At 45.8% G+C, this 26,474-nt stretch overlaps 1 protein-coding gene across 1 annotated transcript; it reads left to right on the top strand.

The window, feature by feature from the left end:
* The first annotated feature begins 340 nt into the window (after positions 1 to 340).
* ZBTB34 (zinc finger and BTB domain containing 34) lies at positions 341 to 25,331 on the top strand. The gene is made up of 2 exons (XM_037159325.2): positions 341 to 423; positions 18,520 to 25,331. The coding sequence occupies exon 2, from the start codon at positions 18,542 to 18,544 to the stop codon at positions 20,042 to 20,044; it is 1,503 nt and encodes a 500-aa protein (XP_037015220.1). The 5' UTR covers positions 341 to 423; positions 18,520 to 18,541; the 3' UTR covers positions 20,045 to 25,331.
* Positions 25,332 to 26,474: the final 1,143 nt, after the last annotated feature.

Below are 26,474 nucleotides of genomic sequence, written 5' to 3'. Positions count from 1 at the left end.
GTGGCCTCCCACCCATTCCCCTCTGGGAGCCCTAGAGAGTTCCCCTGCGCTGCCCTCCTCCCGCCAGCAGGGGGCGCCCAGGAGACCGCGGGCGAGAGGCTTGGAGAGCAGAGGCCCCGCCGCTCTCTTCCGGAATCGGGACGAAGGCTGCCGCTTTTCCAGTTGTCCGCGGCAAGGCCCCGGGACATGCTACAGGCGGAATCCGGAACCCGGAGCCTCGGAGAGGAGACCCCACCACTGCACCGCCTTCCCGGCCCAATCCTGCCCGGAAGCGCTGGTGCTGAGGGGGCGGGGCCAAGAAGCGCTTCCGGGGGCGGGGGGCGCGGGCTGGGGCGGCTGTCGGAGCGGCGGGGACGGGCCTGGCGCCGGCGGCGGCGGAGGGAGCGCCGCGGGCGGGCGATGTGAGCGCGGCGCTCTCGGCAGGTGAGGCGCACCGGCAGGAAACAGCGGGCAGCGGGCGAGGCTGGGGTATAGCTGGAGGGCGAGGAACAGTCCCCTGCCGCTGTCCGGCTCCCTGTGGGCGCGGCGAGGCGGGAGCGTTTGCGCCCGGTCAGTCCGGCCGGCCGGCGGGTGGGCGGGCGGCGCGGCTGGGGCAGAGGCCGGGCGGGGTTGGGAGGCCCGGGGCACCTGCTTGGGCCGGCGTGCGCCCGTGAGGAGCCTACAGTGCGCGGCCGGGAGTCCGGGCGCCACTGGCGGGCCAGAGGGTCGTGCTCGGCTAGCTCCCCGGGCTCTCCAGCCGCCACCGCCCTGGGCGTCTGGGGATCCCCTGCTTCCGGGCCCTTCGCCCTCGGGCGCGCTACCCCTTTGTACGAGGAGGCCGGATTAAGGAAACCCCTGAATAACCGGGCCGGGCGGCGGTTCGTTCTGCTGGTGGCTGCAACGGAGTCCCTGCCCTACTCCACCGCCTTTCTCCAGGTAAACAGGAGGCGGCGCGTCGTGCTTGGCCCTAGACGTCTTCATGGTCACTCTCGCCCTCAGACGGTCCTGCCATTAGAGGGCTGGGCTGGAGCTGGACTCGAGGTGTAAAGCGTTCTTCTGTGCTCGGTGGCTGTGCTTTAGGGCGGCAATAGTCTAGGAGTCTCAGTCTTGAGGCTTTCAGCAAGCCTCTTCCAGGTTGAGCCTCAGTTTCCCCATCTGGTAAATGAGGGTTTTAGATTAGCTCTCTGAAGACCTTTCCAACTCTGTTAATTCTGTATATGTCTGAAGTTGGAAGGGCTGTTCCAGGTTCAAGATAATTGGGCATTTTCAGTGAAGACTTTTTGCAAATAGGGACTTTTTGGCAACTTCATACACTAGGTTTCAGACAGACTTTAAAATGATTCTAAGAAGCGTTTCTAAACCTTACCTCAATCATAATTAATCCCTTGCTTTTGTTCTTAGTAGTAGTCAATCACATCTCTCTGAGTTTTTGCATGCAAAAAAAAATTTGGTTGTTTATATTTGCCCATTTTCTCTTTGTTCCCTAGTCCAGGCTCTTTGCTTCACATCTGGATTATTGCAACAACTTCTTAGCTGGTCTCTGACTTTAGAAGCCCCCCCACCCCCTCCTTTCTTTATGCTAATGCCAAACTTAATATAGGAAGTCAAGAAAAGAGTTGAGTGCTTGCCTGCTTATTAAATGTCAAGATGCTGTTCTGTGTGGTGGGGGAAAGTAATAGAAGACACAGCCTGTGAGCAGCTTTACACTGGGTGCTGAGACTTTACCTGTAAAAAGGTAATTCACTGGGCAAGGCCGTGTACTGTAGAATTAAGGGGAAGGAGAGATGGAGGTCATTACAGGCCAAGTAGTCAGGGAAGGCTTAAAGAGGGAGTGCTTTTTGATCTGGCTGTTAAAGGGTGAGTAGGATTCGGATAGGAAAATGGGAATCCAGTGATCTTATGGAGTTCGTGAATAGACCAGCCTCCTTGTAAAGAAGGGTTCATATACGAAAGGAACAGAAGGAAGGATTGCTTGGGCTAGTTCCTGAAAGAACTTGAACACTAGGCCAAGGATGAAACTATCCTAAAGGCAGCTGTGCGGGCAGCAAACTAGAGGTGGTTCCTGATAATAGGTAGGAGAGGGAGGGGGAGAGCTCAGGGGCCAGGTGATCAGCCCAGAGGCCGTGGCATTTATACTGCCCTTCAAGGCTGAGTAGTGGCCCCTTGCCTGCCACATCGTGTCCAGTCATTGCCCACCCTGTCTTTCCAAGGCTTTCCTTTGGGGGACCCTCCTCACTAGCCTGAACCTTATTCCCTGCTTCTCCCTCCAGGAGCCTGTTCCCTTTGGGAGTGAGTTTATGACTGTCTCTAGGGCAGCAATTTTCGCAAGAGGCGCCCTAGGGCATCACAGCAATGCTTAAAACGTGCAGTACCTGACCATTTAGTCAGGGGCAGTGACCTCTTTTTTCAGACTGCCAGATAAAAAAATGACAACCGCCGACACAACAATAGCCATAGGGCGTGAATGAATCAGAATTTGTCACATTGGCAAAAAATGTGTTTTGGGGTGTGCTGCAGAATTTTGGTGATTAGTTTATGGGTGCCATGAGACATAAAAGGTTGAGAATCACTGCTCGAGGGCTTGGCTCCTGTCCTTTCCCCTTCTGAAGTGCTGGCCTCCTTTCCTTCTCCTCTGTGTAAATTCTCCATTTCACTTCCTTCAGGCCCCTGCTGAAGATATACTTCCTCCGGAGGGTGTTCCCCGACTGCCCTACCCCCATGCCTTTGTGGCACTCAGAATCTAAAGCACAGGATTCAGCACTTGTTCCTTGCTTATTAAACTTGTTCTTTTCCTGAGTGGGCTGGGAGTTTTTTGAGGGCCCTGGGTCCTAATGCACCTCCCTGTGCCCTTATAGTATCTCATACTATAATTGGACTTTTCTGATAGGCACTAAAATAGTTCTTGATTTTTGCCGATAAACTTTTTTAAAAAAGATTGCCCCCTCCTGTTTTTAAAGGACATCCTGTTACCAGCGCTTTTCTGTCATGTGTCACTTATCTCTAATGCTGCCATTCAAGGTGGATGTTTTCAATTTTCATTCTTAGGGCGTTGATAGCATAAAACAAAAGTTTTGAAACATTCAAATGTTTATTCTTAATTGTGGGAAAAGATAAAAACATGTGCTGCTTTGTCTGGAGGCTCTGGGGAAAGAAAGATCGCCAGCTTTCGTCACAGCTTTGGAGTCAGGCCTGGGTTTGAGCCCCAGCGAAGTTACTAACCTGCTCTGTGAACTTGGGCAATTTATGTATGTAATGTCTCTGACCCTCTGTTTTCTCATCTGTGGTGTGGGGATAAAATCCACTTCATGGGGTTATTGTGAGCTTGAAAAATGAAAAGTGACCCACTCTGGGGGCAGTGTCAGGTGGGGAGTTTGACTGGGGCGGCGCACCTGTCAAAACAGCATCGCAGGTGTGGCAGGTGTGCCGAGGCGAGCGCGGAGGACAGAGACCTCCTGTGGAGCAGCAGGGCAGAAGCTCATTCGGTCTGGATTTCCAGCGCTTAGTAACTGCTTAGAACATTTTCAATTACTGTCATTAATATTAGGTGTAAATGTATCAGGGTGGGGAAATACTAGGGCACTGAGCCTCAGTGTGTCTGCCGAGCTGCGGGTTTCTGTGTGTCCCCAGATCCTGTTTCTACCTTCAGCTTAACCACTCGTTAAAAATGTCGGTCATGAGCCTAGAATGCCATCATTATGTCTTATTCCTTTGAATTTTCATGTTACTTTTGTGTAAATTCTGCTTAATGTTTTTCAGACTTGTGCTCATGTTTTATAACTGACAAAAGTGTTGAATGTAGTTTAGCAAAGGTCATTAACTTGATGCAGTTTAATTTCTAATGGTTATTTTTCTGGTTGGTATTGATGGCGTGGAAAACCTCATAGAAGAATAATTCAAGGTGAACTTTTCTAATCCTTTTGTTCTAAGAGGAAGGACTTTAAGTGTTTCCCAGGTCCAGGGCCCAATGTGACGGCAGCAGCAAGCAGATACAGGGTGCTGCTCCTTGCCATTTTTGAGTTCTTTGCCTTAAGAAAGCTTATTTATTCTTTTCCTTAAAACAGATCTTTCTAATTCATGATTGGAATTTGAAACATCTATTTGCCCACTTCATAGAATAGACAGAAGTAAAAAGAGTGGATATTATGCAGATAAATGGATACACACTACTCCAGGTACAGCCAGTTGCACCCCCTTCATTATCACTGTGTTGGTGCATTGACACACCCTTAAGTAAAAACTCTCTTTCCACTCAAAGTTGATCAGTGTAAGTCCAGCCCCAATAAAAACCCTGCATCTCACCATTGTGCCTGAATTAAAATCTCATTCTTACAGGATTTAAGAATTCTGGCTCTGGAGATAGACAAATCCAGGCTCAAATCCGGACTCAGCCGGTCTCAGTGACTTTGGGAAAGACCCTCAGTCTGAGTCCATACCCTCGTCTGTGGGACAGGGATGGGTGCAGCCCCTCTCTCAGTGTCGTCCTGAAGATCTGGTGAGCAGGTGAAGAGCTTGCTTAGCATGCAGTGCGCAGTAAGGAGCTCAATAACGGTTTTTTTAACATTGCCAGAAAGGTTCAAGAGGCCATTTCTGCCCTGCTAGGAGAGCTCAGAAGAGGCTTCTGATGTTCTGCATTGACTGAAAGACAAATCTCTGTGAAACCAAACTGCACTCTCAGAATTAGTGCATCTGAGCAGCCCTGTAGAATGTTAACGCCTTGGTTGGAAATCTAACAGTTTGGATAAAAATGTTCTTTCAGGCTCCTATGAATTAATGCAGTAAGAACTCTAGACTTGTTTCCTTTTAAATTAGAATGAGCGCTTCATGAATATCCATTGCAGAATGCCATTTTATTTATTTTTTTCTTGCCTGGGGTTTCAGCAGCTCTGGTGTGATTTGGTTGCCGCTTTCTAAAGGATTAGGCTGTAATTCATGACAGCTCAATTTTAGTTTGGATCTAGACCCAGGCAGAAACACCTAGAAAAGTTATTTTTATGTAGTTATTACTGCTGCCCCCGTGCCTGTTGTCCCTCGTGCTTCCATCTGTGGTCTTTTTAACGGCTCTCTGAATGAGGACGAAGATAGGGATATTCACGTCTCCCGTGCCTGACAGGGAAAAAGCCTCGTTCGAGTTGTGTCTTTAGTGTCAGCAAGTGACTGAAGCCAGCAGGTACACGTCTGGGATTGGGATCACGAGCATCTTGATTGAGAATAACAGGTACCTCCGGGTGCCTTAAACAACTTTAAATTTGCAGCCTTGCCTTCCTTTCTTGGAAGTGTCGCCAGGTGTTTCTCAAGGCAGCAGAGCGCATTACGGGGCTGATAAGCTAAAGGGGAAGGAGCTGACCTGCTAGATTTTGCCTGCTGGCAGAGACGGCCCTGCACCTCTTTCGTCTTCAGCGGGGAAAGTTGAAAGCTGAGGGTGCAGCTGTGGGGGCAGCCGTGGATTCTGAGCCACCAGCTTGGTTTGGGCTGCATCAGCTGACACATGTTGAGAACCTCTCCCTGCAAGACACACTGCTGGGCTCTGGGCACGCAGCCCCTGTCCTCAGAGAGCTCAGCACCGCGAGTGTGAGAGTTCAGCAGCACGGGAGGGAGGCTCAGTCAAATCAGCCCATTGCCAGTTGCCTGTACACTGTTGTTCAGTTGTCCCAGGGAAATGGCCACACAGCTCTGCCTAAGGATGTTGTAGAGGGATCATGCCCATGTGGGTATTTTGCCCAGGTGTCATTTGCATGTCCTTTCTCATCTTCACGTTCTCTTCCAAATAGGTCAGCAGTATAAGAGGCTGTAACTGGTTTTGGTTTTTAATACATGGTTTCCTTACAGCTTAACAAAACACGTGGTGCAAAATTCTACTAGTCAGTGAATGACATGTTAAGGAGAGGGCTACTGTGGGTGCTGCCTCTCGTGACATGTCATGTTATAGTTCTTTTGTAGGAGCAAGCAACTTTTCTGTTTTTGGCTTTTTTTTTTTCCCTGTCTTCTCTCTTGAGTAACCTCTTACCACATCCATTCTCAGTTAGTACAGATTGGTATCTCTGGTCTCATTTCTCTGCAGTTCCAGCCTGGTATTTCCCACTGTTTGTTGGGCGACACTTCTCGGACGCCCAGTGGGTACCCGAAACTCAGCTTGTCTGAGGCTGCACTGAGTTGCCTCCGAGAATGGAGAGCATCCCTCAGTCACAGTGGCTGCTGCCGGGTCGGGTCTGGTTCCCACTCTAGCATGCAGGGCCCCCCACATTCCAGCCGTGGTGCTCCTTTTTCCCTTGTCACCCCCTGTTCCTGGACCTTAGCCACTGCCCCAGACGTTTTCACTCCGCTGTTCTCTGCTCTTCCCGTTCTTTCCATCTGGAGTGTTCTTTGTGTTCCATTTAAGTACAATGCCCTGTTCAAATATTATTTCCACCATGAAGTTTTTCTTTGTTCATTCTGATTTTTTTAAATCTCTTTTTGGTCACAAGTAATCACTGTTAATCATTGTTCCTCATAGTTCTTTGTTTCTGTCTCTATAATTGCTTGATACAATAATTGTTCATTTGTAACCTATGTTTCTCTAGATTCTTTGGTTTAAAAAATTATGTTTTTAGATGAAATCCTATAACATGTCTAAAAATGTTTTTAGCAAGACTAATACAGCTATGTGATTTTAACAGTCAAAAAGTATAAAATCAAGTCTGTTTCCCTTCTATCTCACCAGTGCTTAATCCTCATTCCCCAAAGTCTCCCACATTCATAGTTTTATATGATTGCTTTTACAATGGCCACGGAGGCATCTATTTATTCTTTTAAGAAAAGTACATGAAGGGAATCAGATACACACACGTATATGCACACATACCTCTTATTTATATGTATGGGCTAAATAGTAGAGCTCTTGTGAAAGCATACAGATCTGTCTGTTTACTTTCAGATCTATTATTTTTAATGGCTGTGAGTGTTTCGTTGTTGTTTTTTTGAGTCAGTGTTTTGGGGATTTTGAGGTTGTTCCCCAACTTTATTTTTCACTAAAGCAAATACAAGTGCTTAATACATACATCTCAACAAATTTCTATAAGCGTTCGTATATTTGTAGACTCAATTCCTAGCAGTAATTGTGGACCAGTGGTACGTGCCTTTTACATTTTGATCTGTTACCAGGTTATCCCTCAGGGTTACACTTGCCAGCTCCTTTCAAACGTGTGTAAATCTCATCTGTTTAAATCGTATCTCATCTTTTCTTTTTGTAATTCGCATGCATTTAGTCATGAATAAAGCTCGACATTTTTTCATGTTTGTTGGTCATGCCTTTGGTTTTTGAACTGCTAATCTCTGTTGCCCCTTCTTCCATAGGGTTTTCTGTATCACCCCAGTCTGTTTGATTTATAATATAAATTAAGCAGTTTGGAAAGTAGCCCTTGGTCAAATGTGCACATATTTTTCTTATCTTCTAAGGGACTTTTTTGTGACCGTGAACTTACATATTGTCAACTGCGTGTGTCTCTGCCTTCGCGGCTGCTGGGACTTAGGTTGTGTTTGGAGAGGCCTGTATGTCATCATTGTAAAGAACGCACTTGTGCTTTCTCCTAGTTACCTTTTGGTGATAATCAAGTCTTTTAAAGATACTGTTATAAGAATAAAATGACATTAAGTGGAAAATAGTAAAACCTTCCTGGTGCTTTATAAGAAAGGGGTAAACATGCAACCCAGTTGGAAACTTGGGGAGCTGTATTCTCCGTTAATCGGCGTTTGGTTTATGTGACCCGACGGTGTTACCATGGCTAAGGGTAGTCATCGCCTTTTGGCCTCTTGCTTGAGACCCAGTGAGAGGAGTGGGGTGAGGGAAGAACAGAGTGTCGATTCCCTGGTACCTGTTTACCCTCCGAGGATCAATCAGCGTGTCTGCCTGTTAAGGTTCAGCTGGTTTTCCTGTTGTTGCGAAGTGACTTTTTAAGAAAGATTTTGTTTATTTATTTGTTTATAGAGAAAGGAGAAGGGATGGAGAAAGGGAGAGAAACATCAGTGTGTGGTTGCCTCTCATGTGCCCCTCACTGGGGACCTGGCCCACAACCCAGGCAGGTGCCCTGACTGGGAATGGAACTGGCAACCCTTTGGTTCGCAGACTGGCACCCAGTCCACCTAGCCACACAAGCCAGGGCACAGAGTGACTTTTTTATTCTGAAGCTCTCAGTTAAAGTGTATTTATTCTTAGTGAGTTTTGGAATCTGGATTGGGGGTATCTTTCCCGTGTTTGTGGCATTTCAGAACCGTTTCTCTTCGGGTGTGGTGATTATGTTCTGCAGCTTTTTGGGTGGAATCTTGTTGTCATATGGTCTTGCATCAGATCTTAATTTTCAGAGCATGTATGTACATTGATTTCCAGGGTCCCTCTCCTTTGCTTTTTCCTTCAGGAAAAAGGAGGGCTGTCCGGCTTGTATGGTAACTTACAGGACACTACCACTGTCCCCTGGGGCTTGCCCACAGTGCCTCACTGTGTAAATGGCCTCCCTCCTCTGGTGGCCCAGTCTGCCTTCACTCCCCGAATGCACGTGCCCGCCCCCTCCCGCCGTGGTTCTGTCTTGCCCCTGGCCTGCACTGGCCTTGCAGGTGTGCCGGTGCTTGGTCAGTCCTGGAGAGCCCCTCATGTCTGCTCTGACTTTTTGACCATTCTCAGTGCTGCTTTGAATTCTGTTGAACTTGGGTTGAACCTGTGTCTTGGCAGCATCTGCTGTCTGTGACTTTCACCTTCACACATTAAAACGACCAGTTACTTCAGCCCTAGATCAGTGGTTTCTGATTAGTCGAGGCTTTACCATATAAACAGCTGTTTACTTAAAGCCGGTAAGATCAGTCAGGGTTAGGGGCTCTGAGGGAAAAGGGCTAAAAGCTGTAAATACGGAAGACATAATATACCTCAGCTGGGGGTTTTCATCTAGAAAGGAGGCCGTACTAAATTTCTAGAGCTGAAGTTGCTTGGTCCTGGGGGATGTGCCTTTGAAATTTTGGTGGGTGTTACTGAAACGTACTCGCAGAGGGAGGTATAGCCCCGGGCCGGAGTCAGAGTTTTGTTGCCTGTCCCTGTCCCTTTCCTTGGCCACCACCCTCAGGCAGAAATGTAACCTGGGCAAGCTTTCTGTTCATCCCGCCCCTTCCTCAGGTCTTCCCTCCTCCTTCTGCTGGTCCTCCCGCTCCCAGTGGGCAGATTAAACAAGACTACTGCACATGGGTCTAGATGGGCAGACTTTAGAGCAGTTCTGGGAAAGTTAGCCTCTTGGACCTCAGTGTCCTTGTCTCTGAGACGAGAGGAATAATGCCTGTCTTTGGGAGAAGGCTGGAGGTGGGGGGGGGGGCTCGGTGAAGTGACTCACGTAAGGCCTCGAGGACTCGCGTGGCACACATCGAATATTCAGTAAGTGTTGGTTATTAGTGATGATGATGATGATGATGATGCGCTTTCCCAAGTCAGGAGCAAGGGTGAGGGGTATGGTGGCAGGGGGAAGCGATCCCCTCTTGCAGTTGCTGAGGCTGTTGTGGCAGTAGTTGGACACGTGGATGCAGACGGACGTTCGGACTGCACACACCAGAGGTGGTCCTTCCCAGAGCCCACCGTTGAGACCAGAGTCAGACCACGGCAGAGGCTGTGTGTAAGGTGAAAGCTGCTTCCAGGGTTGTGAAAGTATTCTCATGCTAAAAAACTGAAAGAGCACCCCTGGCTGGTGCAGCTCAGCGGACTGAGCGCTGGCCTGTGAACCAAAGGCTCGGTGGTTCCATTACCGTCATGGCACTTGCCTGGGCTGCAGGCCAGATCTCCAGTAGGGGGCACGAGAGAGGCAACCACGCATTGATGTTTCTCTTCCGCACTTCCTTTCTGTCTAAAAATAAATAAGTAAAATCCTAAAAGAAGAAGGAGACATCGAAAGAGCAAGCAGTTTGTGTGCCCATTAGTTGAGTGAGCAGAAGAGGATGATGAGGTAGAGAAGTGACAGTCCCGAACTTTCCAACGGACCGTTTCAACGAAGTCCTTGCCATGTGTATTTTAGAATAAGTATTTCACCGTCTTATCCAAAGTATTGTTTTCACAAACAAAAACAAAATAAGTATTGTTAAAATAAGTATGAATGGTATTGAATAAAAATAGCCTATATGTGCTTGTTTTTTTAATTAAGATATAGCAATGCAAATGCCTAGTTCGGGGGTGGTTTTTTGCTCAATATAATATTACAGAAAGACCAACGATTAATCTGCTGAATTAAAAACTACTGCTCTGATGTATTTAGTAAGTGGAATAATCAAGTTCGTTATTGTTTTCCGAAGCAGCTGCAAACTTAGTCTAAATGAAAAACTAATATAAATCACTTCTCTGCACTGTCAGAAGTGAATTCATTGCCATGCATCTGAGCAGGGACGCATCTGTGTGGGGCTTCTACTGAACTGCACGACAGGGACTCTTATTTGTCTTTGAATTCCCTTTGGTTTTGTGCATGCAGAAGACTGAAATGGAATGAATATTTCCTATAAATGTAAAAAAATAATTTGAATTCCCAGTCAGTGTGCCATTTAGTGATTGCAGTTAAATCTAATATGTACTCGCAGCACATACGACAAACGGCTAATTTCCTTAATTTGCAAAGAGTTCTGACAACTCAGTAAAAAGGCAAATATGGGCAAAGCATATGAAGAGGCAGTTCGAAGGCAGACTTAGACAAATTGCCATTAACCATGAGAAAAGATGATCAGCCTCGTTTATAATTAAATAAATGCACATCAAAATGAGACACTGTTTTTTAACCTATCAGTTCAGCAAAAGTGAGAAAGTTTAGTAACTGTTATTGGCAGTTGGGGGACTAGGCACTTGAGTGTGCTGTTGGTGAAAGGGTAGTCGCTGTCCCCTTTGGGGCGTCATTTGGCATTGTCGATTGAAGTGAAGAATTAACCCAGCACGTCCTTGGCTGGCAGGTGATGCCATGCCTGCTTAAATTGTTTCCCATTCTGGTGTCCATTGGGGACTGCTGAAGTACATCGTGGCATATAGCCAACCGCGGAATACTATGAACCGTGGAAAAGGTAAGAGTGGGTGAATTTATGCTGCTGTGGAAGGGCTTTGAAAAGCAGAGGACAGTTTATGTTGATAGATGTCTACAATTTTCTCTGAAAGAATACCCAGAAACTCTGAACCAGTGATCATCTTTGGGAAGAGGAGCTGGGGGAGGAGCTTTGCTATTCATTTTATAGTTTTCTCTGCAGTGATTTGAAGTTTGACCGAATGCATAGATATTTTATTTTGAAGACAAATTACTCTAACGTTGATACACTACATAGGCGTAGGCTCACTGGCAGTCCATGCAGGGGAGATACCAAGACCTGCACAACACCAGTGAGCGCCCCTGCTGGGAAACTGCTGACCCAGAGGGTCGTCAGACCGCATTTGGGTTTGGCGTCTCTGTGGGAGGATGCAACTTCCTTTGCCTGCGGACCACTCACGGGGCTCCATAAATCAGCGCACTGGGTGTAGACCTGTGATTTTTAATGCTGTTTTTTACTTCCTTTCCAGCCTGATACTGTGCCTGGGACTTAAATTACCTGCAAACTGCCTGCGTGTCAGTGCTTTCGAAGCCTCTTAAGAGTGCTACTCGTTAACAGCGGTGGGCAGAGGCCGGATCTCTGGCACTGCCGAGGGCGTGCTGATGTGAAGGCAAGGGGAGTGAAGCGTTTCCTTTCTTGTTTTGCAGAAAAATGGAATCCCTCTTGTAGGTGTTAATCATGGTCTTTCGTTTCCTTCTCTTCACCGATGTTTTTTCAGGTGTAGTTCTCTACTTCTGGGAAGATAAAAGGCCACGCGGAAGGAGGGAGCTTCATTGTAGAACCATTTTCAGTTTTATAGACTCGCACAGAAATACTATATTATTTTTCTTCTTCTGTTGGCTTTGCCCAAGACTCTTTCTCTTTAAAAAGTTAATCCTACCCTCCTTTTGACCTTTAATTTCAAAAGTCACTGTTCACACACCCGTGTATCGTGAAAACGGTGCAATGCACAGGTGACATCTGGGCACTTGGTAGGTGCCAGGCAGTGGCTCTGTTTCCTGGAAGCAGTCTGGTGTGGACAGGAGCGCGACCTCTGGAGCCAGACTGAGTTCGCCTCTGAGCTCCCGGACCTTTGGCACACATCTTAACTTCTTTTCCTTTTTCTTCACCTGTGAAATAGGAACAGTCATAGCATCTCCCCCACGGGGCTCATAAGGGGATCAGATTGGTTAGTACGTAAGGAAGGTGTCCAGCCAAGGTGAGTACTCAGTACATGTGAGCCATTATGCACACTCATTGCGTGGATTCCCCTTGCTTAATTATCAGGCAGTCGGGTTGGGAAGTAGTTCTCCCAAGACCTTTTCTAGATAAGGAAGTCTGTTAACTGACTTGTCCACGGCCACATAGCTATTTAAGTGTCGTCATTATTTTTATTAGAAAGCGGCAGAGCCAGGATTCATATCGAAGTCTGACTTCCGAGCAGTTCTCTTTGTTACACCGTCCTGGCTCCCTGCAAAGGGCCTGTGATGGCTTCCTTGTTTACCGTGTGTCAAGCGGCCACGGTGCAAAGTGCTTCCTCCCCCCACATACTCCTCAGAACAGTCCACGATGCAAGGACCAGTGCTCCTGTTTTGCAGATGAGAAAACAGACTCGGAGGGGCTACAAAATATGTTACTTACACTTTGACAAGGGGAAAGCTGGTGTCATTTGGACCACGTGTGACTCTAAATTCATGCTCCTGATGGTTTTGTTATGATACTGTTTTATCTTTTAAAAACTGGATGAGATGTATTAAAGTTTTTTAAATATAGTAAGTAATACATTCACACAATTTAGAAAAAAATTTTAAAGGTTTTATTTATTTATTTGTTTGTTTGTTTGTTTGTTTATAGAGAGGGGGAAGGGAGGGAGAGAAACATCAATGTGCCGGAGAAACATCAGTTGCCCTTTGGACACCCCCAACCAGAAACCCGGCCTGCAGGCAACTCAGGCAGGTGCCCTGACCAGGAATCAAACCAGCAGCCTTTCAGTCCGCAGGCTGACTCTCCATCCACTGAGCCACACCAGCCAGGGCTAGTTTAGACATTTAAGAGTCTGAAAAGATTCACTGAAAGCTAATAGATCTTCCAACTCCCCTGAGGCAGTGAACGTTTTCCTGTATTGTCCCAGAAATATGCTGTGCAGATTTACACGGGACCGTGTCTGCGCTGAGACGTGCCGAGCCTTCTGTATGGAGGTACCATAACTGAGTAGTGAGGCTCCTTTCGATGGGCGTTTGGTTTGTTTGGATTGTTTTGTTGTTATGAAAATGCTGTAGTAAATTCTTAGAACTACAGTTACCCAGTCAGGGAGGACGTGCCTTTGTAATTCGGTGGGTGTTATAAAATGCCCTGCAGGGTGTTTGTACCGTTTATGCCGTCAGTGTCTTTCTATGTATGTTTAATGTCTGTGTATGCATACGTACTTTCAGAAATATCCTACTTTTATTGCCACCTATTTTAACAGCTTTATTGAGGTATAACTTACATATCATAAAATCTCCCCATCTTACATGTATAATTCAGTGATTTTTAATAAATTTATATGAAGTTGTACAGCTGTCACCGTAATCTGGTTTTAGACTATCTCCATTACCCAGAAAGACCCCCTTATGCTCATTTGCAGTTGATCTGTTACCTGATTTTTTGCCGTGGTATTAAGTGTTCATTCAGCAAATGTTTAGTGAGTGTCTGCTGTGTGCCAGGCAGTAATCTGGCAGGTGGTTAATAAAGCAGGTGAAAATCCCTGTCCTTAAGGGGGTTACATTTTGAGGAGCAAAGTGTGTTCTTCTTCACAATCATTTTAATAACCGTATTCAGCATATAGACGTACTAGACTTTAATCATCTGTTTTGGATATTTAAGTTGTTAACATTGTTTAGCTGTTATAATTGAATAGACTTATGGATAAATTCTTATGCCTATGGCCATGATTTTTTAAAAGATTTTATTTATTTATCTTTAGAGGGTAAGGGAAGGAGAGAGGGAGAGAAACATCAATGTATGGTTGCCTCTTGTGAGTCCCCTGCTGGGAACTGGCCTGCAACCCAGGCATGTGCCCTGACTACAGCCAGGGCCCGTGATTTGATTTTTTTTTTTTTTTATGGTCCAGACTGCTGAGTTAAGAGAAATGCCCATTTTTTAAAATAATTTTCTTTCTTTCTTTCTTTTTAGAGAGGGGGAAGGGAAGGAGAAAGGGAGGGAGAGAAACATCAATGTGTGGTTGCCTCTCACATGGCCCCCACTGGGGACTGGTCCCACAACCCAGGCATGTGCCCTGACTGGGAATCGACTGCGACCCTTTGGCTCACAGCCTGTGCTCTCAATCCACTGAGCTATATCAGCCAGGGCGAGAAATGCCCATTTTAATATAAATGCCTAACTTCTCTGTTTTACATCTGAAACTAATATAAAACTATATGTCAACTGTCATTGCAAAATACTTTTTTAAAGAGAGACATGCCCACCGTGGGCCTTTCTTACATTTGCCTCCCAGAACCGCCGGGGAGCGCGTCCTCTCTCTAGCAGTGCTGGCTGGGCTGTGCTTCTGAGTCTTGGCAGTTTGAGAAAGAAGAGTGTGTCTCATGTCAATTTTTATTCCTTTATCGATGGAGTTGTCAAGTATTTTATCTCTATGTTTAAAATCTATTTTTTCAGTTTCTTAAAAGCATCTGTTCATATTCTTTGCCTAATTTCCAGTTGTTATATTTGGCTTTTATTGATTTGTAAGAGAGTTTTATACTTCTGTTTTTAATAACGTGTCCTTTTTTGATAAAAGATGGTTTGTAAGTTTTTACTTCTATGGCTAAATCTCCGTTTCTTCTTGTGGTCTGTCTTTGGGGGCTTAAATATGTTTTCTCTAGAAGTTTTCTGGGGGGTGTGTTATGAAGAGGGGGTCTAACTTTATTGTTATTTATTTGTATTATTCAAGCAGCATCTGTTTCGAGAATCCCGCCGTTCCCACTACTGGCGATGGTCCACATGGCCCATCCTCATCCGATTTCTGCCTCCACCGCCCATGTGGCCTCTGCGCTTTGGCTTCACATCCCAGCTGTGCCACGGCCCCTCCTTCCTTCCCGACGTGGACTTACTTCCACCTCTGCCCACGTGGTTCCTTCTGCCTGGGAAACTGGACCGTTTCCCTGCAGCCACCCTCTCCCCTCATATCTGGCTAACCTCTCCTTAGGTCTCAGCTGGATCATCATTTGTTTGAGTGGTCTTCACTGACCACTCCCCCATTAGGAAAGATCTCATTGCTTTTATCATAATTTAGAACAAGAGAACTGTAGCTCTCCTGGGTCCCCAGTGCCTAGCACAGGGAAGACACTCTACATACTTACCTGATGAATTACAGCCTGATCAGACATTTTTACATCTACATGTTATGGCTGCATGTTTCTTTTTCTAGAACATCTTCAGTATTTATTCTAGATCTACACTGTCCAGTATGGGAGCCACCAGCCACGTGTGGCTGTTGAGCATTTGGAATGTGGTTATTCCAAATTGAGATGTGCTGTTGGTATAAAACACACATCAGATTTCAAACACTTAATTTTTTTTCATATTGATTACATGTTGAAATGGTGTTTTAGATATACTGGGTTAAATAAAAGTTATTAAAATTAATCTTAGGGTTTTCTTTTAAACAGTAACAGTTAGAAAACATTACGCATATATTAATTGGACAGCAGTGTTCTAGAATAATTTTAAAATTATTTTGTCAAGTTTTTAAGAAAATACGCCATTGTGCTGCATTGTATTTATAAATTATTATTTTTTTTAAATATCCATCTTTATAGTATTGAGTCTTCTTGCCAGCAGCATGCTGTGTGTGTTCTTCTTAAAGTCTGGTCATTTTCTTCTTGTAGATCCTATTTTCTGTTGCTCCCCTCGTCCCCAGGTGTCGTATGGTTCTGCTGCTGCTGTTGGTTGCAGCTTGTCATCAGTGTAACTAACTGCCTTTCTGTGTACAGTAATTTTTGAAGCCCTTCACTTACTAGTTCTTAATTCGAACAGAGTGCTTATGTTTTCTATGTAAGTAGTTATATGTGCCTTGAGTCATAATTTTGCTGCCTCTTTAAATGGCTGTGTGCATTAATTTTCTCTGTCTTGTCACTTTGGTTGGGACTTCCAGAACAATGTGAAGTAAGAGGAGTGATGGACAGACCATCTTGTATCCTCCCAGGCACTATGGGAACACCTTCACAAAAGTGTTTACTAGCATGTGCACCAAGGAACACTAATATGTATACCTTGAGAGAAGAGCTTCACGCCTAAAGAGTTTGCAAACTACTGAGTTAAATGGAATTCTTGTCTGCAGGATTTTTCAGATGGGTTATAATGCTAATGTGTTTTTAATCCCTGGGAGGTAGGGGTATGGGGCTCACTCATGGGCATGCACTCCTAAGTACACTGTGGGGAAATGCAGATATAATGTTGCCTCTCAAAGAATGATGTTGCCATTGGTTTGCAGTAGATACTGTCATATTAAGAAACTGTTGTTATATTCCTACCTTATTGAGTATTTTTGCCCCATCGAAAAGGACATTTAGCTTTCTGGAATGCATTTTGGCATTGCATTGATTTGACCATATGGTTTTTCTTCTTTGACTTACTGATGTTGCAAATTATATTTATTTCCTAACATACAGCCATCCTTACATTTGGCCATACTATGATATTTTCTTAATAGGTTATGTTTGCTAGTATTTCCTTTAGGACTTTCAAATCTGCTTACTTAGTGAAGTTGGCAGTTTTCTTCTTTACGCTGTTTGCCATTTTCTGGTATCAGACTTGTGCTGTGTGAACCAAAACGCTTTGAACGTTTCAGTATGCATCCAGGACGGTGAGGGTGGCCTGGAGGTCATTCGGGCTCTGGTTCTTCTGCTTCTCTTTTATTTAATTCTTCCAGTTTATGTTACCCTAAAAATATGTTCATTCTGTACAGATTTCAAATGGACTTCAGTGATAAATCTAGGATAAATCGGGGCACAGCATTGCTCTTTAATAACTAAAATGTTTCCGCTCAACTCTGACACAGTAAACACTGACAAGATCTGGTCACACAGACGGAGTAATCCTCTCCTGAAGGAGTCTTCGGTTTAACTGCCTGTTGTCTTGTCATTTAAAATTATATGCTGTTCTATAGTAACTAGTTTTTTGCTTTTTGGGGTTCTTTTTCTAACTTCACGAGCAATTTTATTTTTATTCTTTATTGTTTAATAACAGTTTTCAGGCACTGATTTTCCGTTAGATTTTGTTGTTTTAAAACCATCAACATTTCATTCTGAAAAATTTTAAACATACAGAAAAGTCTAATTTTCTGTATATTTCTGTATAGGTAAGTAAACACCTATATATCCACCATCTAGACTCTATACTTGTTAACATTTTACTGTTTGCTTTTTCACATATTTCTTCGTCTCTTTTTCTGATGCATTCTCAAGTAAGTTGAAGACTAGCAAACTTCACTCCTAAACCTTTACAGATCTGATGTAAGATTTTAAATTTTCTAAACAGTGTTATTCCTTTTAGATTTTGCTTTTGATTTAGCACTTACCCAGGAAGTGTTTACATTTCTATCAGATGGGTTTTAAAAAATAAAAGTTAGATCTAATTTTGTTATTTTGGCCAGAGAATGCAGCCTGGGCTGTCTACACCTCCGTATTGTTGAGTAATTCACTGCTGCGGGTTCTAGGCGAGAGGCAGCCAGCCCGCTGTGCTGGGTGTACCGGTGTGTGAGCACTAGCACCAGCGGGGGACCACACGCCTATGGTAGCCGGCGTTCTTTTCGCCCCTGCTGTCTAAACCCTCGTGGGACATTCATTCCTGTCCAAAATGTCCATGGGTACATTTGGTATAGGCCAAAAGGTGCTTGGAATTCGGTGCTATCAAAGACATCCATGAGCATATTTGGTCCATTCCAAATGGTCAAGGACCAGTTGTCTGCTAGCCCCAAAAACTCCCTGGAAGGGACTGAGCGCTGCTCTAAGAATCACCAACCCCAAAAGATACACAGGTGTGCAGAGCTGAAGGGGGAAGATGTGCATTAAGACAACTCAAATTCTAAATAGTGTTCAGCTCCATTCATTGTTTCCAGTATGCTGTATATTGATAAACACAAATTGGAAATGTACAGATAAGGCAGAACATTGAATTAATCTTTTTTACAAAGTAAAAATCCTCAAAACTAAGTGAAACGGAGGTATTTCCTGAAATTGTGCCAAGTGCTTTTTCAAAACTGAAATGACCCTACTGTATATGTTTGAATTTTGATCAAGAGGAAAGTTAGACAGGATACTAGGCCAGTCAGTCATATGGTTATTTGTCTCCAGGTGGATTAACCAGGACATGAAAGACTGAAAATAGGTAAGAGGAAGAATGCTCGGTGGGCCCGAGAAGGTCCAGTAGCTGCAGTGGTAGTGGCGTTATTTTGCCAGCTTGTGCTTCTGCTGCTTGCACTCAGGAGTCGTTGGTGAATTATGAAACTTTCTCTCTCCGCAGATTACACTTCACGTCAGTAGAAATGGACAGCAGCAGTTTTATTCAGTTTGACGTGCCCGAGTACAGCAGCACCGTTCTGAGCCAGCTAAACGAACTCCGCCTGCAAGGGAAACTATGCGACATCATTGTCCACATTCAGGGTCAGCCGTTCCGAGCCCACAAAGCAGTCCTTGCTGCCAGCTCCCCGTATTTCCGGGACCATTCGGCACTAAGTACCATGAGTGGCTTGTCAATATCAGTGATTAAGAATCCCAATGTGTTTGAACAGTTGCTTTCATTTTGTTACACTGGAAGAATGTCCTTGCAGCTGAAGGACGTTGTCAGTTTTCTGACGGCAGCCAGCTTTCTTCAGATGCAGTGTGTCATCGACAAGTGCACGCAGATCCTGGAGAGCATCCATTCAAAAATCAGTGTCGGAGATGTTGACTCCGTGACCGTCGGTGCTGAGGAGACTCCCGAGAGTCGAAACGGGGTTAAAGATGGCAGCTTCTTTGCCAACCCGGTCGAAATCTCCCCTCCCTATTGCTCTCAGGTACGGCAGCCCGCCTCCGGCAGTGATCTGCGGGTGGAGACCACGCCCAGCAAAGCCTTGCGCAGCCGCCTGCAGGAGGAAGGGCACTCGGACCGAGGGAGCAGTGGGAGCGTTTCCGAGTATGAGATTCAGATAGAGGGGGACCACGAGCAAGGGGACCTGCTGGTGCGGGAGAGCCAGATCACCGAGGTGAAGGTGAAGATGGAGAAGTCCGACCGGCCCAGCTGTTCCGACAGCTCCTCCCTGGGAGACGACGGCTACCACACCGAGATGGTCGATGGGGAGCAAGTCGTGGCGGTGAATGTGGGCTCCTATGGTTCTGTGCTCCAGCACGCGTATTCTTACTCCCAGGCAGCCTCGCAGCCAGCCAGCGTATCCGAAGCTTTTGGAAGTTTGAGTAATTCCAGCCCATCCAGATCCATGCTGAGCTGTTTCCGGGGAGGACGTGCCCGCCAAAAGCGGGCTCTGTCTGTCCATCTGCACAGTGATCTGCAGGGATTGGTGCAGGGCTCAGACAGCGAAGCTGTGATGAGTAACCCCGGGTACGAGAGCAGTCCCCGGGAGAGGAGTGTGAGAGGGCACTGGTACCCATACAACGAGAGGTTGATCTGTATTTACTGTGGAAAGTCCTTCAACCAGAAAGGCAGCCTCGACAGGCATATGCGACTCCATATGGGAATCACCCCCTTTGTGTGCAAGTTCTGCGGGAAGAAGTACACGCGGAAGGACCAACTAGAGTACCACATCCGGGGCCACACTGATGATAAACCGTTCCGCTGTGAGATCTGCGGGAAGTGCTTTCCATTCCAAGGTACCCTCAACCAGCACCTGCGGAAAAACCACCCGGGGGTCGCTGAGGTCAGGAGTCGCATTGAGTCCCCCGAGAGAACAGATGTGTATGTGGAACAGAAACTAGAAAATGACGCATCGGCCTCCGAGATGGCCCTAGATTCCCGGATGGAAATTCACACAGTGTCCGATGCTCCTGATTAAGATGGTAAAGAAGTGCACCCACACAAAGCACACAAATCAATGAATATTTGTGATTTGCTTCATTGTAATCTTTAGTTCCCCCAGCCATCTGGAAATCTCTTGGTCTCTCGGCAGTTTTTCTGAGGTTTCTGGAAGGAGCACTTCACCGTGTTTATCCTTTTCCTCGTTCTCCCTCCCCCAAGGAGCTCAAAGCATGAAGGGCATCATATCCAGGGAAAACACAGGCTGACAGTATTCCTCTTTGGCCGAACTCTGAATCCAAAATCTGCCAGTGACTTAGCTATGCCAACTGGTTGGCCCTCTAGTCTCTGCCAAGAGGCATACTCTCTCGCTGGGGCCGTCACTCCCTGCCACCAGTCACTTCCGTGAGAGGGACTGAGATGCCGTCAGCTGATATAAATGGGTAACCTTTTCTAATTTAAAGTTACTTTTACGGAGTAGTTAGGCAATTTATATATATATATATATATAATAAAGTGATTATTATATATAGTATATATACATTCTCAAATTCGGTTTTATTCTGGCTGAGGTGAATGTAAGAAGAATATATAATTTAATACAATGTGAACAGAGCTTTTGACTCTGTCTCATCCCTACCTAATGTGTTAGGGTTTTGCCCCTTTATTTCCCTTATGAAAGAATGTTAATAGGTTTTCATATATATTAATCATTGTGTCCAAAAGCAAGCAAAGCAAATCACAGTGTTCAGAGCTCTGCTTCGTAACAAATACATAAACCAAATGCCATAAAATGTATTCAACTCTAGTTGGAAACCATTTGGAATTTTTGTTAGTTGTCCAGTGGGTAAACTGGACCCGTGGTGCTGACCTTTTGACATAGTGTAGTGTTTTATTAGCCAACCCCAAAGGAGCAGTGGTTTGCAATGTTTTTACTGGCCTCCGAATCTACCTTCATTCCGTACTGTAGAAACATACATACCAGGTAACTAAATCAAATCACTCTCCACCGTGAGTTACTACTCGCACTAAAGGAAAGGGATTTGTAGTTCTGTCTACAAAATTCTCCAAGCAGTGTTGTGGGTTTTTTCCTTTCTTTCTTTCTTCCTTTTTTTTTTTTTTTTTTCCCCAAACAGCCAGTTCAGGTGCACAGCAACTTTTTCTACATGCAGTTCCCAGGGAAACTGCAGAACTTGGAATTTGTACTTTTGTAAAGATATACTCTATGGGAATTGCAAGCAATATATCTCTCTCAGTATCGTGTGTGCTAACGAGAGCCTCCAAGGCTCCCCCACTCTCAGTGTCTCCTGCTTAAAGAAACCAACAGTTCAAAGCCCTCTGAGATACTCTGTGTGTCACCAAATCTGTGTGTGTCACCTCTTTCTTATTTTGGTCACGTGGTGCTATTTTTATGTTATGTATCTTTTAGGTCAGTATAGTTGTAGAAAATGTGAAATTAAATGGTAATAGTGAATTACAATTTTTTTCCTCTCAAGTTTATAGCTTGAAAAAAGACCTCAAAAGCATGTGCTGGCAAACACATTACTGTATAAAAACATAGACCTATTCGAATAATGTTTTATTAGCGCTTTAGGAAATGTCCTCAGTTCTCCGTTAGGTTCACGTGTGTGCTCCTAGCAGGCAAACGGGCTTCACGAGATCGCCCAGGGACTGTACCCTCTGACAGAGCAATCTTGCAGCAGCCGGGTGGCAGCTGCCTCTGGGGGGTCAGCCCCCCGACTCTCTGCCCGAGACCTTGGCTCTGAAATTCACAGCCAGTGTGTCTCCTCCTCCGCAGAGAACAGCACAAACCACCTCAAAGAAAACAAGCAGAAAGACCAACCTCAGAAGCTAGGAGTTAAAGGAACACAAAAATAGACGTTTGCTGGTTTTCCGTGCTTTTTTGGTCCTTAAAATGCCAAGAATTGAGGGGGAGGGGGAGGGGGTTATTTTGAGAAAAAGGAGTCGTTCAGGCCCTCGTGTTTGATCGTCCCCGGGAGTGGTAGCTGTGCGGTGGCATGACCTCAGCACACGGGGTGCGTTCACAGGTGGACTGCGGCGCCACGCAGCAGTGTCACTGCCGCTCCCGAGGGCGGCTCTGCTGAATCGGGTATACTCTGCCTTCTCCTGTCAAACTGCCTAAGCGAGGGGCTCGTTCTCTCCCTGGAGCATCTGCTCAGCTCCTGTCAAAGCCGCGTGCCTCAAGGGGAGGCGGGGCCCCCAGTGTTTACCCACTTAAATGTATTCTGGGGTTTCAGGTAAATGTTTGTGGCTTTTTTCCCCTTACACGAATAAGTTTGGTTTTGATTTTTTTCTTTTAAGAATTAAATGCAAAAATTTGTGTTGTGATGCAAAATTAAGTTTGTGACAAGAAATGCCCAAATGTAGGACATGAGAGGTGAGGCTCAGGGTAGGAACCTCCTGTCTCAGGCGTGAGGCCTCCCGGGAGGTCTGCAGAGTGTCTGCCAGACATCAGACGAGGCGGGGAGCACTTGGGGCAGGCACCTCCGATGTCCCGTCCTTGTCACCGTGTCGGTCTTAACCTTCTTTACACAGAGTTCTTTGTACTCGTGAATTTGTTTAACTGGTTTGAGTTTACCAAAGAGTGACTTATCCAAAATTGTCTTTGACAAAAATATACATTGCTTTGATTGTACAGTTCAGGTTCAAACATTGTAATGGGACTGTTAAGGGGCAGAAAATTGATTGAGTTTCTCTCGAATAATGATTCCACATCTTGCAAGTTCCACTTGCTCCCATTCGTGTTGCTAACACTTTACCCTTCCCACTGCTAGCAGTGGTAAGAAAGAATTCTCAAGCCATAACACAGTACTGTAAGGTTCCACAGGGCTTCGAGGGAGCAGCGCACGGAGGCCTGCGCACAGCCGTGCAGCCTCCTGGAGCGTGCGTCCTGCCACGCCCCTCCGTGCGCGTGGCGGGGAAGAGATCACTCCGTTCAGATCGTGCAGCAGCCATCACTTGTGCCTTGTCACGCGAGGCTGTGCCAGGAGGACTGACATGACCGCAGAGCAGAAACACTCTCTCCCCGAAGCTCACGGCCCGTCTCCGCAGACGAGGTGCGCTGTGTAACTCCCTGGAACAGCTCTTTCTGAAAAGCAAAGTCCCTATTTCTGTACAGTTTTAGATTAGATGTTTCATTTATGACAAATGCAAAAATCAATTAAGATAAAAGTGATATGTGAAGAAGTCTTTTACAGTAAAATATATCCTGAATTCATACAGGTTTGTTCATAATTGAGTCTCTCTGTGAGCTACCTTTCCCACACACAGACAATGTGAAGACAGTGACCGCGTCCTTTTCTGTAGGGGTTTTACCTGTTACTACAAACTGTGAAAACAAAGAATTCTATACTTTATGTACGTTTGTGGTTCTAAACAGTTATTTTCATTTTAATCGGTTCTCTACCCTCTGATTTCTACTAAAGCTGTAAATATGTTTAGAAATTATATTTGTAAATACAGTATATGAAGACACGTTAATTTTTTGGTCAGTGGAAAACCTCCCAGTTGGCTCTGCCTTGGCAGTTTTTATGGGTTTTTTGTTTTTGTTTTTTTAATAGAAAGGATACTGTCGGTTCACTGTTAAGCAGAATATACTGTAGAACTAAATTGGTCATTTCTAAATCTTCCAGAGCATGAGCAAATGTCTTCTCTCATGACAGCGGTTACAACCCAGTCTTTGTTTCCCCTCAGCCCAGACACGGGCCCGCACACGCGTGTGCAGTTTTGCTGTTACTTCTGTCTTCGCAGCCTAGGCCGTGGGAGGGTTCTGCGGGGACACGACACAAGGGCTGAGGGGGAGAAATCGTTCACGTGAGTGAGCTTTACTTTCAAGAAATCAGCGCATTTTGTTTCCACAACTTTTCTCTCAGTGACTGTGATTTTCTGTCGTCGTCCTGTCCGTCGTTGCCGTTAAATTCTGTAATGGTTTCCTGTGAAGCCTCCACTGAAAGGGACTCAAATATGCAACACCTAAACTATTTTCCAAGGGCACAGGCCCCTTGAATGGTGCTTCTAGACCGGTCAGGGTTATTTATTAAATTTTATATATGAAAGTATTGGGGAATTATGTAAATTCTTTATATGAAACTATCTAGTTCATAAGTCATAGATTTCATATTACTCAGTGCAGCTGAATGGAACGTTCAGCAGAGTCATTCACATTGTTCCAGATTTGTAATGGTGGTCACACACCACACGCATCTTTTCCAGTACGTGCCGGAGCGTGTCCCCTGTCTCTGCCCAGTGCTCGACCTCCCAGCCCGGAAGAGAGCCCCTTTCTCTGGGTCTGCGCAGACAGGGCTCTTGTAGTTCTTGACCAAGTCCTGGAGTGCCCCTGGCAGCAGGCGCAGTGAACGCACCTCCTGCTGCCCCTCCGTGACAAGTATGCTGTGAATTCAACCTTTGGACTTGCTGCCTGAGCCTTTGGTTGCTGCCCTGGTGGAGCAGGAGATAAATTGACCTGCTCCCTTTGAGAACGACCATTTTCCTAATGTGAAAACCATCTCTCACCACTTGTATTAGTAGGGCTGACGTTGTTTTCCGTTACAAATGGTTGAGCAATTTGAATGACTCGACAGTGTCATTATCTTGCAATATAAACTGGTAACCTCACAACTCCACACTTCATCACCATATGAAGTAAATGAAGCTAGCTAAGCGGATGCTGTATCAACTAGTAACTTGCCATTAAGGATTATTTTATAGCATGAATTTAAAACTATTTATTCAAATGATATTTTACTCTTGTATTCATTTTGTTTTCAATTTGTGACATGACTATTTCAGTGCTGCTTAATTTTGTTCTGAATCCATGTTTCTTGCTTGTAAATGGCTTTTTTATGGTATAAATAAAGTCCATTGAAATTGCCGTTTGTAAATAAAAATGCTGCTAGAGCAAGTGTCTCCCTCTGTGTCTGCCCCTGGGGGCCTTGGCGAGTCCCACGGGCTCTGATGAGCATCCACAATGTTATCGTTCCTGTAACCACTGTTTTTGAAAGGTTAGGATTTCATAAAAGCTCTTGTGCCACAGTGGTGCTGGAAAGAGGACAAAGAAGCTGGCTGATTTTTGGCCTTTCTCATGTGTGGCAAAGACCGGGTTTTCAGGACCCCGGTGAGCCCACAGGCTTCCCAGAGGGACCCCTGGGGAACCCTTTCCCTCCGGCCTGCGGAGCCCTCGAATGTACCCTCTTCTCCTGCCAGAGGGCCTGGAGCTGCAGGAGCTTGTTCTGCTGTCGCCAGCTGCTTCTTCAGATTTCAGCTTCTCTGGGGAGCACTGCCCTGCAGCAACCCCTCTAGGTCAGGCCCCTGTAACAGAGTTTTGTTGCTCTGTGCCTGCCCTTCAGAGTGCTTATTTTGTTTGGTAAATAAACCATTGACTAGTGAGAGTATTCAATTAATTTTTCTCCCTCCGGTGTGTAAGTTCCATGACAAAAGTGATCCTGGTCCTGTCACCCAGGCAGGTACACATTAAGGACCAAATGAATGAGCAAATGCATGTGCTCTGGGGACAGCAGGGGAGGGGGGTGACCAAGCTGGGAAGTGGGTGGGGAATAAACTTGGCTCCTATGCTGCTAGAACCCACTTGGTGTAAAGCAAGGTCTCTCCCTTCTCACTAGGGTGCTTTATAGGCGAGTGGGCCGTGACCTGGTGCACAGTGCAAGAGGCAATGTAGGTACCCACTTCACTTGCTAGCTGGAGGCCTGGGGACTCCTGAGGTGCCCAAAGGCATGATGGAGAAAGTGCATTGACTGGCAAGTTTGGAGGTCTGGTGTCTAGCCATCCATGGCTTTGCCTGGCCCTGACTCACCCTCTTTAGCCCCAGTTTGTCCAAAATGTTAAAGTTGGACTCCTGTGGCTTAGGTAACTTGCGAGGCAGTGGCATTTTCCTTAAAGCTGGAGAAGCAGCCCAGGGTCAAGGATCAGGGGTGAGCCTCTCCTTTAGAAGAACATCCCCAAGGAATGTGGTTCTGGAAATAGGAGCACCACCCGAAGCAGACACCAAGTCGGAGCAGATGTGTGGTTGTACTGAACTGCGTTGCTGGCACAGGCCGTTGGCAGCAGCCGGCTCCTTCCGTTTGTCCTGAAAGCATGAGCTGCTTTCACTTGCTTCTTCCAATTATAATTCACACACTGGCCACACCTGCCTGGCCACAGGGACATGTATGATATCCTTTACAGTGTCAGAGGGTCACTGCCAGTCCCCTGTTGTTTGCTGGTCCTCATCTCTGTTTCCTGGATCATTTCCTCATGCCTCAATGACTCAAACATCTCATTTGATGTTTTCCCTTTGTTTTTCACACCAGGCCTAACTTGCATACCTTTTCAGAACACAAACTCGAAAAGAGGCCACCTCCAAGGAAACATGTTGAAGAACACATCAACCTGGGCGAGTGTGCGGAGCTCTCTCTGGGTGATCACTGTGCAGTGCTGGGCGAGACGTGTGCAAA

This window comes from Artibeus jamaicensis, unplaced genomic scaffold, assembly GCF_021234435.1.
Source record: "Artibeus jamaicensis isolate MK-2021 breed Jamaican fruit bat unplaced genomic scaffold, CSHL_Jam_final contig_471, whole genome shotgun sequence".
Taxonomy (NCBI): Eukaryota; Metazoa; Chordata; class Mammalia; order Chiroptera; family Phyllostomidae; genus Artibeus; species Artibeus jamaicensis.
Note: the sequence above shows the minus strand (reverse complement) of the source record. Positions and strands in the feature narration are given on the sequence as shown.

What these genes read in the sequence shown, in the direction of transcription:
- ZBTB34 (XM_037159325.2), top strand. Translation starts at nt 18,542, where the DNA reads ATGGACAGCAGCAGTTTTATTCAGTTTGACGTGCCCGAGTACAGCAGC.